The sequence below is a fragment of the Lissotriton vulgaris genome, chromosome 5, assembly GCF_964263255.1.
Source record: "Lissotriton vulgaris chromosome 5, aLisVul1.2, whole genome shotgun sequence".
In the NCBI taxonomy this organism is placed as follows: domain Eukaryota; kingdom Metazoa; phylum Chordata; class Amphibia; order Caudata; family Salamandridae; genus Lissotriton; species Lissotriton vulgaris.
In genome coordinates this window covers 1,780,163,013-1,780,178,586 of record NC_141693.1, presented here as the reverse complement: position 1 = coordinate 1,780,178,586, position 15,574 = coordinate 1,780,163,013, and the positions used below count along the sequence as shown (strand labels likewise).

Below are 15,574 nucleotides of genomic sequence, written 5' to 3'. Positions count from 1 at the left end.
AACAGAAACTCGCTGTTTTAACCTTGCAATTAGCTGGCAGCTTCGTGAAGATTTCACCACGGGCATTATTATCGTCCAACTCAGCGATCGTATCAACCTCAAGCGGATGGACGGCTGAACCAACCCTGCCTGGATTCAAAAGTGTCCCCTGCAGGTCGCACACGGATTTTTACAGTAGGTATTCTAACCCACTGGGTACCAAAGGATCATCAAATCACAGGTTTTTATTCCTCGCAGCACCAAACAGGGGCGCATAGCACTACATATAGCGCCTGTGTAAAAGCAGATCAAAATATTTGACAAAATAAATACAGTGGCGTTACAGCGTGCGCCCCAGAGCATGGACTCCTTAAAGCCCACCTGTGCCAAACGCAGATGTGCGCGTCTAACTTCACTGGGGCAGACTACAGCGACAGCATCCTACTTACATGGCCAGCAAGATGGGTCATCAAGTTAAACGACATCTGATGTGATTTGCAACTCAAGGACTCAAACTTGGAGAGTAAACGGACCACTACTAAATACATGTATTATTCTATTACTCTGCCAGAGCTGCGTCAATTCCAAGGAACTCTACTACAGCAATCCAGTGCAGCAGTACCGCCTTTCACCACTTGTGCACTATTCAGCATCCCATGTGATCAGAAGCCAGCTAATCAAGTCTGGCTCCAGGCAGCCTGGTGCTAAACATCAGTGCATTTGGCATCTTAGTAGGAGGCTCAGTGGAGGCGCCCAGGATGCTAGCTACAAAGTTATGGTACTATCCCGTTTCCCTCTTTGTATGCGTACTGTACAATGCAGCACACGTGCAAATACGCAAAAACGAGGAGAAACGAAAATATTTCTTCTAGATGTGCTGACTCAAGCAGGGGCAGGATTTTGTTGCGAAGCCATGTCTACAATTCTTCATGGATAGGGACTGGCATCAAAACCAATGGTTGGTTGAATGGGAACATCCGTGCACCACCCATGGAAGGGGCCCTTGATGCGAAGTAACACAAGGAACCGCATTGCGCAGCTTTCTGTTACTTTTGGTGACAATCTAACATAAATCGCAATTTGCATTGGGTTTGCATTAGCAAAGTAATACAAACCCAACGCAAAGTGTTTGTAAATCTGGGCTAAGGTGTAGCGTGCTTATGAGCTCCTAGAGATGCACTATTACTGCAAGAGAAGGATGGAATGTTTGACTCCTAGAGACACGCTTTCACTACAAGAAATGAAGGATGGAATGCTTCACTCCTAGAGATATGATGTCATTACAAGAGATGAAGAATGGAATGCTCGTCTCCTAGAGACACACTATTGCTGCAAGAGATGGACGAAATGCTCATCTCCAAGATGCACGCTGTCACTACAAGAGATGAGAAATGGAATGCTTGTCTCCTAGAGACACGCTTTTGCTGCAAGAGATGAAGGGTGGAATGCATGTCTCCTAGAGTCACGCTGTGACTGCAAGAGTTGAGGGATGGAATGCTCGTCTCCTAGATGCATATTGTAAATGCAAGAGATGAGCAATGGAATGCTTGTCTCCTAAATAAACACCATCCCTGCAAGAGATGAAGGATGGAATGCTTGTCTCCTAAAGGCACACTGTCACTACAAGAGATGAAGGATGGAATGCCAGTCTCCTAAAGGCACGCTGTCACTACAAGAGATGAAGGATGGAATGCCAGTCTCCTAGAGACAAGCATTCCATCCTTCATCGCTTGTAGTGCCAGCGTGTCTCCTAGACACACGCTGTAACTGCAAGAGATGAGGGATGGAGTGCTAGTCTTCTAGAGATGCGTTGTGTCTGCAAAGGATGCATGACTGGCAGGGCGCTTGAGTACTAGCAGAAATGCACTATCCATGCAAGAGATGAAGTACAGACTGCATGTTCACTGCAAGAAATTAGGAACGTTGTGCTTGCTGGCTCCTGAAGACGCACTATCACTGCAAGAGACAACAGATGGTGTGCTTGACTTAAAGAGATGCACTATCACTGCAAGAGACAACAGATGGTGTGCTTGACTTAAAGATATGCACTATCACTGCAAGAGACAACAGATGGTGTGCTTGACTTAAAGAGATGCACTATCACTGCAAGAGACAACAGATGGGGTGCTTGACTTAAAGAGATGCACTATCACTGCAAGAGACAACAGATGGTGTGCTTGACTTAAAGAGATGCACTATCACTGCTAGTGACAACAGATGGGGTGCTTGACTTAAAGAGATGCACTATCACTGCAAGAGACAACAGATGGGGTGCTTGACTTAAAGAGATGCACTATCACTGCTAGTGACAACAGATGGGGTGCTTGACTTAAAGAGATGCACTATCACTGCTAGTGACAACAGATGGGGTGCTTGACTTAAAGAGATGCACTATCACTGCTAGTGACAACAGATGGGGTGCTTGACTTAAAGAGATGCACTATCACTGCTAGTGACAACAGATGGGGTGCTTGACTTAAAGAGATGCACTATCACTGCAAGAGACAACAGATGGTGTGCTTGACTTAAAGAGATGCACTATCACTGCAAGAGACAACAGATGGGGTGCTTGACTTAAAGAGATGCACTATCACTGCTAGTGACAACAGATGGGGTGCTTGACTTAAAGAGATGCACTATCACTGCAAGAGACAACAGATGGGGTGCTTGACTTAGAGATGCACTATCACTGCAAGAGACAACAGATGGGGTGCTTGACTTAAAGAGATGCACTATCACTGCAAGAGACAACAGATGGTGTGCTTGACTTAAAGAGATGCACTATCACTGCAAGAGACACCAGATGGGGTGCTTGACTTAAAGAGATGCACTATCACTGCTAGTGACAACAGATGGGGTGCTTGACTTAAAGAGATGCACTATCACTGCAAGAGACAACAGATGGGGTGCTTGACTTAGAGATGCACTATCACTGCAAGAGACAACAGATGGGGTGCTTGACTTAAAGAGATACACTATCACTGCTAGAGATGAGGAAGGGAGAGCTTGCGTTCTAGAGATAGACTACCACCGCAAGCTGGATCATTGGTTGTTTGAGTACTCCCACAGGCGCATTATAACCACCAGAGATGAGGGATGGAGAGCTTGTCCTCTCCAAGAGGTGCACTATAACTGCAAGAAATGAGGAATTTAAGGCTTGTTGGCTTCTGCAGACACACTATTGCTTCAAGAGAGGAGGGATGAAGTGCTCGTCCTATGAAAAGCTGCACCAGCATTGCAAGAGTCGCCCGATGGACTGCTGGTCGGCTCCTAGAGACGCACTACCATTACAAGAGATGAGGAAAGTAGTACTCGTCTGCTCCTGGACATGCACTCTTACAAGTCAAGTCAAGTCAAGTCAAAACATTTATATAGCGCACTACATACCCAGAGGGTTTCAAGGCGCTTAGGAAGGGGAGGTGGATTATTTGTCAAAAATCCACGTTTTAAGCTGCTTTCTGAACGCTAGGTGGTTCTGGGTGAGGCGAAGGTAAGCGGGGAGTGAGTTCCATGTTTTGGCAGCCAGGTATGAGAAGGATCTGCCTCCCATGGTGGTCTTGATGATGCGAGGAACAGTGGCGAAGGCTTGGTTGGAAGAGCGAAGTTGGCGGGAGGGGGTGTAGAAGGACAGTCGAGAGTTGAGGCAATCTGGTCCGATGTCGTAGAGTGATTTGTGTGCGTGGGTAAGCAGTCGGAAAGTGATCCTCTTATTGACGGGTAGCCAGTGGAGGTCTTTAAGGTGACCAGAGATGTGTTCGTTGCGTGGGATGTCTAATATGAGCCTGGCTGAGGCGTTTTGGATTCGCTGTAGTTTCTTCTGGATTTTGGCGGTGGTACCTGCGTAGAGGGTGTTTCCGTAGTCCAGTCGGCTCGTGACTAGAGCATGGGTGACTGTTTTCCTTGTTTCGGAGGGGATCCAGCGAAATGTTTTTCTGAGCATGCGAAGAATGTTAAAGCAGGAAGAGGATACGGCGCTGACTTGTCTGTTCATTGAGAGTGAAGAATCCAGGATGACGCCAAGGTTCCGTGCGTGGTCTGTCGGGATGGGTGCATTTCCGAGGGCTTCCGGCCACCAGGAGTCGTCCCATGCAGAGGGGGATTTACCTAAGATGAGGACTTCTGTTTTGTCTGAGTTCAGTTTCAGACGGCTTTGTTTCATCCATTCGGCGACTTCTTTCATTCCTTCGTGTAGGTTAGTTTTAGCGGTGCTGGGGTCCTTGGTGAGAGATAGGATCAGTTGAGTGTCATCCGCGTAAGAGATGATGTTGAGGTTGTGTTGGCGGGCGATGGCTGCGAGGGGGCTCATGTATACGTTGAAGAGGGTGGGACTGAGTGAGGATCCTTGTGGTACGCCGCAGATGATTTCAGAGGCCTCGGACTTGAATGGTGGGAGGCGGACTCTCTGGGTTCTTCCGGTGAGGAACGAGGTGATCCATTCCAGTGCCTTTCCTTGGATTCCGATGTTTCTGAGGCGTTGTAAAAGGGTGCTGTGGCAGACTGTGTCGAAGGCTGCAGAGAGGTCGAGGAGGATGAGGGCGACTGTGTCTCCATTGTCCAGTAGAGTTCGAATGTCGTCTGTTGCTGCGATGAGGGCGGTCTCAGTGCTGTGTTTGGCTCGGAAGCCAGATTGTGAGGGGTCGAGTGATTTGTTGGCTTCGAGGAAGGCGGCGAGCTGGTTGTTGACAGCTTTCTCGGTGACTTTGGCCGGGAATGGAAGAAGCGAGATGGGGCGGTAGTTTTTGAGTTCGGTGGGGTCTGCTGTTGGTTTTTTCAGAAGGGCGGTGAGTTCAGCGTGTTTCCAATCTTCTGGGAAGGAAGCGGAGTTGAAGGAGCAGTTGATGACGTCTCGGAGGTGAGGTGCTATGACGGAGTCTGCTTTGTTGAAGATGTGGTGAGGGCATGGGTCCGTGGGGGATCCAGAGTGGATGGAATTCATCAGGCGGATGGTGTCCTCAGTGGAGATTGGGTTCCAGGCGTTCAGGGTGTTGACGGGGGGAAGATGGTCAGCAGCTGGTAGGGTGGGTTGGTTTTCGGGTTGGTTGTCAAAGCTGTTGTGGATGTCTGCAATCTTGTTGTGGAAAAAAGAGGCTAGGGAGTCGCAGAGGGTTTGAGAGGGGGTGATGTCGTTGGAGTTGGCCGAGGGGTTGGAAAATTCCTTGACGATGTTGAAAAGTTCCTTGCTGTTGTGGGCGTTGTTGTCAAGTCGATCCTTGAATGCTGTTTTCTTGGCTTTTCGGATCAGTTGGTGGTGAGTGCGGGTGGCGCTTTTGAAGGCGTCCTTGGTGCTGGTGGTTGGGTCTTTTTTCCAGGCCTTTTCAAGGGAGCGGCAGAGTTTCTTGGATTTCTTAAGATCATCGTTGAACCATGAGGCCTTCTTGCTGCCTGGTTTGCTTTGCCGTTTTTTCAGTGGTGCTAAGGTGTCGGCGGTGTTGGATAACCATAGGGTGAGGTTGGCGGCGGCTTCGTTGGCGTTAGAGGAGAGGGCTGGGGAGGTTTGAAGGAGTGATGTGGAGATCTGGTCTGTGGTGATTTTGTTCCAGTTTCTTTGTAGAGTTGGTTGGAGGTGGATGATGGGTTTCGGCTTGTTGTAGGTGAAGTGAACGCAGCTGTGGTCAGTCCAGAGGAGATCTGAAGTGTGGCTGAAGGAGACATGGTTGCTGGAGGTGAAGATGGGGTCGAGTGTGTGACCTGCGATGTGGGTGGGGGAAGTGACCAGTTGTTTAAGTCCGAGGTTGGCGAGGTTGTCTAAGAGGGTGGCGGTGTTGCGGTCGTTGATCTTTTCAAGGTGGAAGTTGAGGTCTCCCAGAAGGATGTAGTCTTTGGAGGGGAGCGCGTGTGGGGTGATGAAGTCCGTGATGTCTTCACTGAATTTTGCGCGTGGTCCTGGTGGTCTGTAGAGGAGGGTGCCTCTGAGTGTGGTCTTGGGGTCGATGTGGATCTGGAAGTGAAGGTGTTCGGAATTGGCGAGGTTGGCATCAGAGCTGGTTGAGATGCGGATTGTTTTCTTATGGACGATAGCGATTCCACCTCCTGTATGGTCGGTGCGGTCCTTGCGTGTGATCTTATAGTCATCAGGGATAGCGATGGCGATGTCAGGCGCGGAGGAAGCGTTCATCCATGTTTCCGTTAGGAAGGCGGCGTCAGGAGAGATGGTGTCTAGTAGGTTCCAGAGGTCAATGGCGTGCCTGTGGACCGAGCGGGTGTTGAGGAGGATGCATTGTAGGTGGTTGGGGTCGGGAATCTGTGGTGTGGTCGTAGTGGAGATGTTGTCGGTGCCGCAGAATTTGCAGGAGAAGCAGGAGAACGGTCCATGGGTGCGTCCAGGAGCGGCTTGGACGCAGTTGGGGGCGCGACCGGGATTAAGGGCTAGGAGGGTGGCGGCATCGTAGGTGACGCGGGGGGGCTGGGCAGTGCGAGGGCCAGGGGCTCTGGCGCTGGGCGCGGTCCAGGCGCGGACGGGCGTAGACGGGCTTACCTTTGGCGCACCTTCGGCACGGCCGTAGCGCGTGGACGCTGCGCGTTGATGCATCTGTCATAAGTGGAGAAGTGGAGGGGGCGGAGCGTGGGAGGGGGAGCTGGGAGGCGGTAGCGTAGGGGGAGGGACGGGCTGCAGGCACAACAAAATGGTGGAGTCAACAATAACAAGGACAGCAGGACGCTATGGGCGCAAACAATCAGGCAGCACACAATATTGATGAAATCACAGAAAAAAGAAATGCGGAGCGCTATGCCACAGATCGGCTTCCAAGTCAGTTTCAAATTAAGTTTAAGGCAGAGGGGAGAGGCAGCGCTGCGCACAAAGGTCAGTAAAATTAATCTAAGCACTGGGAGCAATGCGAGGAGAGGATGAGCAGCGTTATGCACACAGGACGAGTGAAATCACAAATAACGCAATGCAGGCTCAAAAGATGTCTGTTCCTAAAGATGCACTATCAATTTCTCTCCACTGAAACACCAAGCTGAGCAGCTACCGCAAGCGACAGCTTAAAACCAAGGAATGTTTAAGTTTGACCCTTCTTGACCGAAAGCAAAGTGAGGAAGCGCATTCTCGGGCACAGCCTTGCCCGTCATTGTGGGGGGCGGCACACGTCTACCCACGCTTCGCTCTTCTGAACTTAAGCAAAGCAGTGAACGTAGCGCACCGAAAAGCAAAACCATGAAGGTGTCTGAGGTGGCATGAAGTACCACCGACACTGCTTCTCATTGTACACGTCAAATCACCAACAGCCAATCAGGGGGCAGCTCGGCGCTTCGGTGGTGGGTGACGCATCGACGAGAACACTGCCGGCCGCCAATCAATAGCGGCCCCGGAATGGAAGTCGCGTTCCCTCAATCCCCGCCCCCCTCCCTTGCAATAAAGAGCCGACGACAGCCAAATCAGTCAAAGTCCCGGAAGCAAGGTAGCCTCTTCGGAGGCAGCATCGACGTATTGACGGGGACTGGAAGAGACTGCTGGCGAGCCAGCTTCTGGAGGTTAATGGGCGCGCACGCACGCACTCCTGTGCTTCATCATCCACAACCGGACACCCTCTATCCTCTTAATGAGGACACCTTCGCTGTAAGAGCCCCGTCCCTTCGATGTGTGAGCCCACCCCCGGACAGAACATAACCTGCTGCATTTTAGCGCCGGGCTTGCTTCCAACGACGTGTTTCCTTCATACTAAACGTGAGCTGCCTTCTCAATGGACGTCCCATGCCATGGCTGCACACACGCCGCGAGCCCCAGGCTCCTTCCAGAGCTGATCCCATAGGGACAGCTGACAAAGTCCCGCAAAGAGTACTTATTGGAGGCCAAAAAGACACTGCGTGCTGACTGCAGGTCGCCTCGAGGCCGTTGTGACTTCACAGCTCGCGGCCAACCACGCTCTGGAAATGTGCTTTTCTTTGCTAACTTAAGGACATGTAAACATTGGAAATGCACCAACAGGTTTAAAGGGCATGTCTGCAGCTGCACAGGCTGAGTAATCCGGCACGTCCGCCCACCACTTCCATTCTGGAATGAAGGATGGATAGATAGATGCGCCTCAACGCTCCCATCCCGACATCTTTCTTTGGCACATCTCAGCCATTCCCGTCTTGAAAAAAAACACGTGCCCTCATCGCTTCCAACGTGGTGGCACTACTGACCAGGAATCAGTGGAGCTGACAAGTGCCCATTAGGTGATCAGTGCGGTGCACGTGCTTGACTGAGTGGCTGAACTGCAATCCTGCTGAGCGCATTAACACCAGCGAGCTTTTAAGTGTTCACCAGTGTCAAACCCCCAGAATAAAAAAAGAACAGATGATGGACGGAATGCTGAACAATGCAAACATCCACCCCCAGTCACAGATCTGGGTTTAATCCAGGGCTTTAAGTAGGATGAAAAAACTAGGGGGGTGGACGGGTTGTCTCTCAAAAGGGCGTTGCCGATATAATTAAGGACATGGCTTAAAAACACAAAATTGAAAATCTGTGCTTAGCATAGTGTACCGCCCGACTGGTATTTTACTGCTTCTGTCACAACATCCAGATGTATAATACCACAAGTAACATACCTACAGTAAGCTAGGTCTATTGGCTTCGTCAATTGTCAATTGTTGTTAGTTGCATAAGAAAAGCAACACCTATGGCTTTGTTGTATATAATATTGAAAATGCTTCAGTTTGGACATGATGAGACTGTGAAAGAACTATAACAAGTCTCCTTCAAGTTGCATTAAAGGCAGTGAAGGGTGGCACCACTGCAGAGTTAAGATTTTTTTTTTCACAGAGCGTGAAAATGGAGAGCCCGATAGGGACCCGTCCCGGCACCTGCTTTATAGAACTGCCGGTGCTCAGCACCAGCCCACTTAAAGCCCTGGTTTAATCCATCATTTTTTTGCTCACCTCAGTGTGGACCCAGCCGAATGCAGATCAGTCTTGACCCTGCTTCTCATGGGAACAGTCCAGCCTAAACTGCCAAGCCAACCCGGAAACAAGCATGCTGGGACCGGATTTGGGGGATCACTACTCATCAGCCAGGCTAGCTTGAATACAGTGGAGCGGTGAGCACGAGACCCAATCTGCACATACCCTTCCCACAATGGGCAACAAAACGAAAGATCTGCGACTGGGGATGAATGTTCGATTTGTTCAGCCCTCTTTCCATCATTTGTTTCCACAGCAACCCTCCCAGAATAGCACCATCCAGCAGAAGTAAAAAGATGAGTTTTGAAAGCTCTGCGGAAAATCACATGACAGTTTTTCTGTCCATAGGTCGGACGAAAACCAGGCTGTCCCAAGGGGATTTATGAAATCCAGTTTACATATGTGTATGTGAGATGACCTCAAACCACCTAAGCAGGTGAGCAGCTCGGGCATGAGAGTTCAATGGAGTTCTAGGAGGACCGCAATCCTGCCCGATTTCCAGGATATCAACACAAGAGAAGTTCACATTCAATTCCTTAATTACACTTAGAGCTCCTGGGCGCAATTCAAACCCCTGCGTTAGGGCTATCATCTACCCAGCCAGCAGCCAGGGTAACAATTTCAAAGGTGATCATTCATGTGAACACTAATTCAATAAAAAAGTCCATTTCACACACGTTTTTCTGGTGTGGCCTTCAGAACCAGTAAACTTTGGACTGGTGCATTAGGGAATAAGCAGTGTATTCACAAGTGTGTTTCCATTGACAGCCTCGCCCCGTTCCCAGCAGACATTTCCAACCCATCCTACTTACAGCTTTGGTCCGTGCTTGTGCCATAGGGGAAGGGCAGCAAGGAGGCGTAAAGCGGGCTGGCTGTATGCCGCAGGATGGGATTGTTCTTGTAGATCTGCTCCACTATCTCTGGACTCGAACGGTGTTCCTTGAAAAAAAGAATTGCCAAGAAAAAAATATAATTAACTTTAGAGCAAGAGTAAACACGCTAACGTGTTGACTAGCCAACACAACTTCCAACCCGCTCAACAACTGCAAGAACAAATCACCCTATTTCTAGTTCCTACTTTTAAAAAACTCTGCCACTTTCTGATGCTTGTATTCCTACACACGGATTTAAACTGCAGCAACCCTGCTATACATCCTATAACCTGAAGTGGGATTTCAAATAACACTGGCATACAATCCTACATCTAAGACAAATGGGCTTGAAATTGATTCAACACTGGCAGTATTGAAGCCTGAACAAGCACTCTGTATGGTGTGGGTGGCCTGTGCAAAGACAAAACAATGAATTTGCCAATCACAAGAGGTGTTTAAATCCAGGCTAATTCGATCCGGTGTGGCTGAAATTCACAAGGAGAATAGACTATCAGTAACAATGCTCCACTGTTGGTATATTGCATGCATGTGATTTTTTTATACTGCGAAAGGCAGCATACAAAGAAATGCCAATGCGTGACTGGAGTGAAAGCTGGGTTCCAAGGGCAGTCATGGGCTGGTACTACGTCATGATGTACTGTACTGTTCTTTAAAGAGGTGTGTCTTCAGCGTTAAACCTGTTCTCACAGGGAGGATACAATATACTCTCCTTAGCTTTCATAGCCTTTGGGCAGCATTAATGTGTAAAGTCATTTTTAGTGGACAGCTGTTTTATTTTTAAGAAGAGTATCCATTTTCTTAACAGCCATTTTAGCATGAGGCAGCCATTTTGATTGCGGCCTTCCAGATTTCAAAACAATCCCTTCTACTAATCTGAAACAGACTCAGGAAAAGTAAAGTAAAACACAAGACTGTGCTGTAGCCTCTTACCTCCAGATCTTTGATAAGCAGCTGGGTGGGAGTTTCAAGGGGGGCTTTACTGTCAATGACCTTCTGGATAGCACACACCCAATGCACAGCCTCGTTAAGGTGCTCAGTGTACAACTGGTAGCGGTGCTTACGGCCGAAGACGGTCACATTCCAGTAACCTGGAGGGGAGGCATGACACAAACCAAAGAGACAGACTTAAACATGAAAGATTTCACATTCAGATTTTTAACCACATCCGTGCGGCCACGATTTACCGCCGGTGCTGAGCCCTAATGAAAACGGGCGTGGTCATGACGGAACGGTTCCGTCATCAGCACAGCCCGGCTGATGCTCATGACGGAACTGTTCCGTCATCAGCATCGAAAGGGTTAATAGTCACCGGCTGCTATAACACGTTTTGCACCCATCACTCGTGGTAGAGCAGTACTTGGATAAACCATCATGGTCAAAGACGAAGTACCAGAGGCAAGTAAGTCAGTGTGAGCTACTGGATTTCTTGTCCACAGGAAGACCCGCCCATGTGTCTAGAGGCACGAACAAGCATATTATAGGACATACATTCATATAACGCATGATTACCCCAGAAAGACGTAGAACTATGTAACACACCTATCAGCCGTTGTTGCCTTGCATGATACTTTCTTTGTAGTTCTTCCCATCCCACACAGTGGTCATTACTAGGTCTCACCTGTTTCTTTGTAGGACTGCTTATCGGGCCACCTCACGGAGCACAGGCTGGTCAGGACAAGAGATCCAAGTTGTTTGACCTTCTCACTGCTGGCGTAGTAGTCCAGTGAGTCCTGGGTGAGCTCAAACCAGTAGTTTCGAAGGCGGATCCAAGGCGTTTTCACACCACCCTTCACTTCCCTCTGCAGCCAACCTAAAAGATAAGTTGGTAGGTCAATCTCTATATTTTGTAGATCTAGTACTGTACATTATTTACATTATAATCACCACTGCTACTGGTAAGGTAAACAAGTGCTGCTTCTAAGCCTTCAAAAGTAAAAGCAGGATCACATAGCGTTCACGAATAGGCAGGGCCATTCCACAAAACCTAACCTGATCCTAAAATGCACACCCGGCCAGAGCAGGGCTCTAGTTAGATCACTTTTAAGGGTGTGAACAATGTACATTTCGCAGGTAAATTGACCAGAATTCATAGTCTAGTACTTCTAGTTTGTCCTATAAAATCAGATTTCTGGCGAGTTGTTTCAGAAATTCCTTTTTGTTCCAGAGTTTTTTTGTAGGATTTGTGGAGAAGAGAACGGTGTAGGAATTTGTCCGCAATACAGGCCCCATATCTACCTAAGATATGTCATTTATTTTGTATAGAAACAAGCGTGCAACAAGTCAATTTTCAGGTTTTTTGTCTAGATCTATAGCCTATCGTGTAGTCTTTTCCCACAATAGTTTTTAAAACTCTGGACATTTCCTTATATTCACATAGTTGCCATTGTTATGATGATTGAAGAACGTGCAATGCTCCAGGACTGGCAATCTTCTGATAGATAACCAGACTGACTGTGAACAATCCCTGTTCTCGATCAGGATGGCGCTTTTGAGTCACAGGTATGCACAAAAGCACTCAAATACATAAGCCGAGAACGAAGGCTCCCATTAAAAAAGGACGTTACATGGCCAATAGGTCGACCCTTGAATCAGTTCATAACTTTTAATCAAACAGAAATGTACAACAGAATTGCCTTTCGACTTTTTTTTTTTACATTGTTTAACGCCTTGGGTGGTGGACGACTTCTCATTTTAATAAGCATTAAGCCAGACAATAATGATGGTTCAATACCTGCACTGACTTTTCAAAGCCTTGTAACCCTGTTTCACTTGAGGGTATGATTTAATGAAGACCTGTGAATTTTGTTTTAGATTTTACTGTATAGTAATCTGCCATACTGCTTTGTGAGTCACTCATCACTATACACTCTTGTTGCATCGGATGGTGTAAGCTGCATGCCTGCCATAACCCTCCCAATATTTGTTTGTTAAATGCTTGTGAACATCTGTTGCACTGCAACCCTCTACCCTGATTGCAAAGCGTGCGGACATGTATTTTACGAGGCAGTTCGTGCTTTACCACACTGAATGAATGAATAATTGAATGAACAAACGTTTGCAAATCACGACTGCGATGAACCCTGGAAAGCAAAGATGTCCCTATGAGAGGCAGTCTTTGTCAAGAGTGATGGAAATGTCAGTCGCACGACAGGTAGAGCTCACTGGTGAAGAACCTCACAGGTGACCGACTCTAATCCAAGCCTTTTCTGTCATTCAGAAGCCCTTGCCTAACACACAGGCAAGGTTTTTCATTTACAGTATTTCATAAAAGGAAGAAATAAATCTTTGTCGTGTATTGAGCTAGTTTTTCCCCAGGTGACCTGCAGAAATATACATTCCAAGACAAATCGGATTTGGTGCAAAAAGCGGTCCATTTTCCAGGGGGAAATTGGATTAGAGATTATTGGTGCACTGGGTAAATACTGCACCCCAGGATATCACATTTATCCTGGTGTGATAATGATCTACCTCGGAATTTGGGCCTTAATCTCTCTGTACCCAAAATAAAATAAAAATGCATAACGTAAGGAACTGTAAATGTGTATTCAAATATGTACTATTGATATACATCATATATTCTTAATTTACATGATGTAGCCTTACACTTGATATACAGTAGATATCAATATGCATTTTTTCTAAACTCTAAATGAATGCACAGTGCTTGGTTTGCACTGTTTGATCATTATTACACAGACACACAACTGAGTTTGCAACAATGACTGACAAGCTGGGATCTAGAGTGAACCCAGTGTATGTTGCCACATAAGTCATGTCACCCATTTTTAACAGAGTTTGTATCTTCCGTGCCATAAACAACGTACTCTAGAGTAAATACCAAACACTCATAGGCAAAGCTAATAGGTCTTTCTTTTTTTTACCTACTTGCTTTGCCAATCCTTTTGGATGATGCTGTGTAGCATCAACCAGAAAAGGAAACAAGCATTGACATAGCCAATCGGTCCCACCTTTTGGACCTTAGAAGTATTTAACCATGCAGCACATTTTCCTGGGTGCTGTGCTGCCAGGGATTGAAGAGCTATACAGTTACTACACACGGTGTCATACAGTCTGATTCAGGAATACATGCTTGCCTCAGGAAACATTTATGAACATATTAGAAAAGTTTTTTAACACACAGGCAGAAAGACAAGTGCCTCGATGCACGTCAACAGCATTACAGCATTCTGTGTGCGACTGAACCACTAGGGTAGTGAACAGCCTAGGAAAAAAAGAAATGAAGTACTTTCCAATGGCGAAGAAGTCGCATCCCTCCTCCCCAGGCGCCCATCTCAAGAGCGATGGGAGTCTCCCAAGCCTTACTATTAACAGTGCTGCAACGGTAGGCTACTGAAGGTCGAGTGACCGCAGCTCAATAAAGCAACAAGCAGCGAAGCGGAAGGGGTTGGGGAGAAATCCTACCACATTGAAACTTGAGAAAAGTAAAGGGGTGCCCCCGAAAACATTCGTCTGACATTTCATCTCGTTATTTGAACGGGGCAAACAGTAACTCAAGCAGGAATCAAACAAAAAAGACTATTTCAAATTAACACAGAAGCGTAATGTTAACAGTAATTGGTCTACGGGAGGAAACAAAACTGAGGGACAAAGAGGAAGGATTAACCACTGGCAAGAAAGCATTTTTTAATGACAATCAAAGCTATAAATAAAAAGTCAATTGGCGGGCTGGAAGCCCACACAGTGAATACAGCATGTCTCGAAGAGACAGCACATGCGTTGCTTAGGCTCGACCTAAAAAGGAACAATGGCACAGCTGCTGCTGTCGGGCATATTGTTCAGTAGGCGAGCGTATGCATGATGATGTATGCACATGCTTAAGTACGCCTATACAATAGTGCTCGAGAGAACGCCGGATTAGAGACGTTATCTGCGCTGCCGGACGGCATAGAACTAAGCAGTGTTTAACTCCCGCATTGACGCCGCCTTTGAGCCACTGATACGAGCAATTGAATCCTCGCATCACATAACGTTTCCCTGCTACGGAAACCACACCTGGCCCAGGGAATAACACGGCCCCTTCATTTCCAAACCTGAATAGATAACCCCTTTGGAAACGGAGACTACAAATACAAACAACATTTAGCCTCTGCAATCTCTGGCGCTTATTGCATAGACTTCGTGTAGATTCACAACACCGGCCAAATTAATTTCCTCGCCGCCTAGGAATCACAGTTGATACTTCTTTAATTTCAGGGAAGCTCACGTCCTGATGATGATCTAAAACAAACTAGATCGAAACGCCGTCGACAAACTCAAGGAAAACTCCCCTATTTTTCATTGTATATAATTTTTGTGGGAATAACCTTGTGGTGACATCTTTGTATATAAATGTATATAATTGCTTTTTTAATATATTCACTAGTGTCACTTTAAGCACTTTTGTCACATATGTGAGCACCTGATAAGAAAGTAATTATCGTTATTACTAATTTTTTTTTTTCAAAAATTTTTTTGTATAATATTGTAATAAAACTGACCTATATGGTATTCTACTAAGACTTTCTCCCTGAATTAATTTTATGAATTAATTTCATAATTAACAGTATTCTTCCCAGGACCTCGTTGAGGCCACCAAAAACCATTGTAATTTTTGCAAATATACAATAATGCAGGCATCCTTTTTTCTATTTTCTAGTCCAAGATGGGAGATGCCATGTGGCTAAGTAAAAAAAAAAAATTTAGTGGCGTAAAAGTGCTTTTTCCACTGTGGAGCAGAACAGCAGCATACAACAGCTACCAGACCCTTCAAACAAAAATGCAAAGGACAGCGAGTAGTTCAGGCAGCAATGGAGGAG

General features: G+C 46.9%; 1 protein-coding gene across 2 annotated transcripts in view; it reads right to left on the bottom strand.

The window, feature by feature from the left end:
* PLEKHH3 (pleckstrin homology, MyTH4 and FERM domain containing H3) overlaps positions 1–15,574 on the bottom strand; it is a 253,299-nt gene that overhangs the window by 55,518 nt on the left and 182,207 nt on the right. For both annotated transcript variants that reach the window (XM_086924097.1, XM_086924096.1), the window contains exons 4-6: positions 11,377–11,568; positions 10,689–10,846; positions 9,678–9,804 (exon numbers count right to left, since the gene is read on the bottom strand). In XM_086924097.1, the coding sequence (XP_086780223.1) occupies positions 9,678–9,804; positions 10,689–10,846; positions 11,377–11,568 (477 nt within the window). The remainder of the gene's footprint in view (positions 1–9,677; positions 9,805–10,688; positions 10,847–11,376; positions 11,569–15,574) is intronic.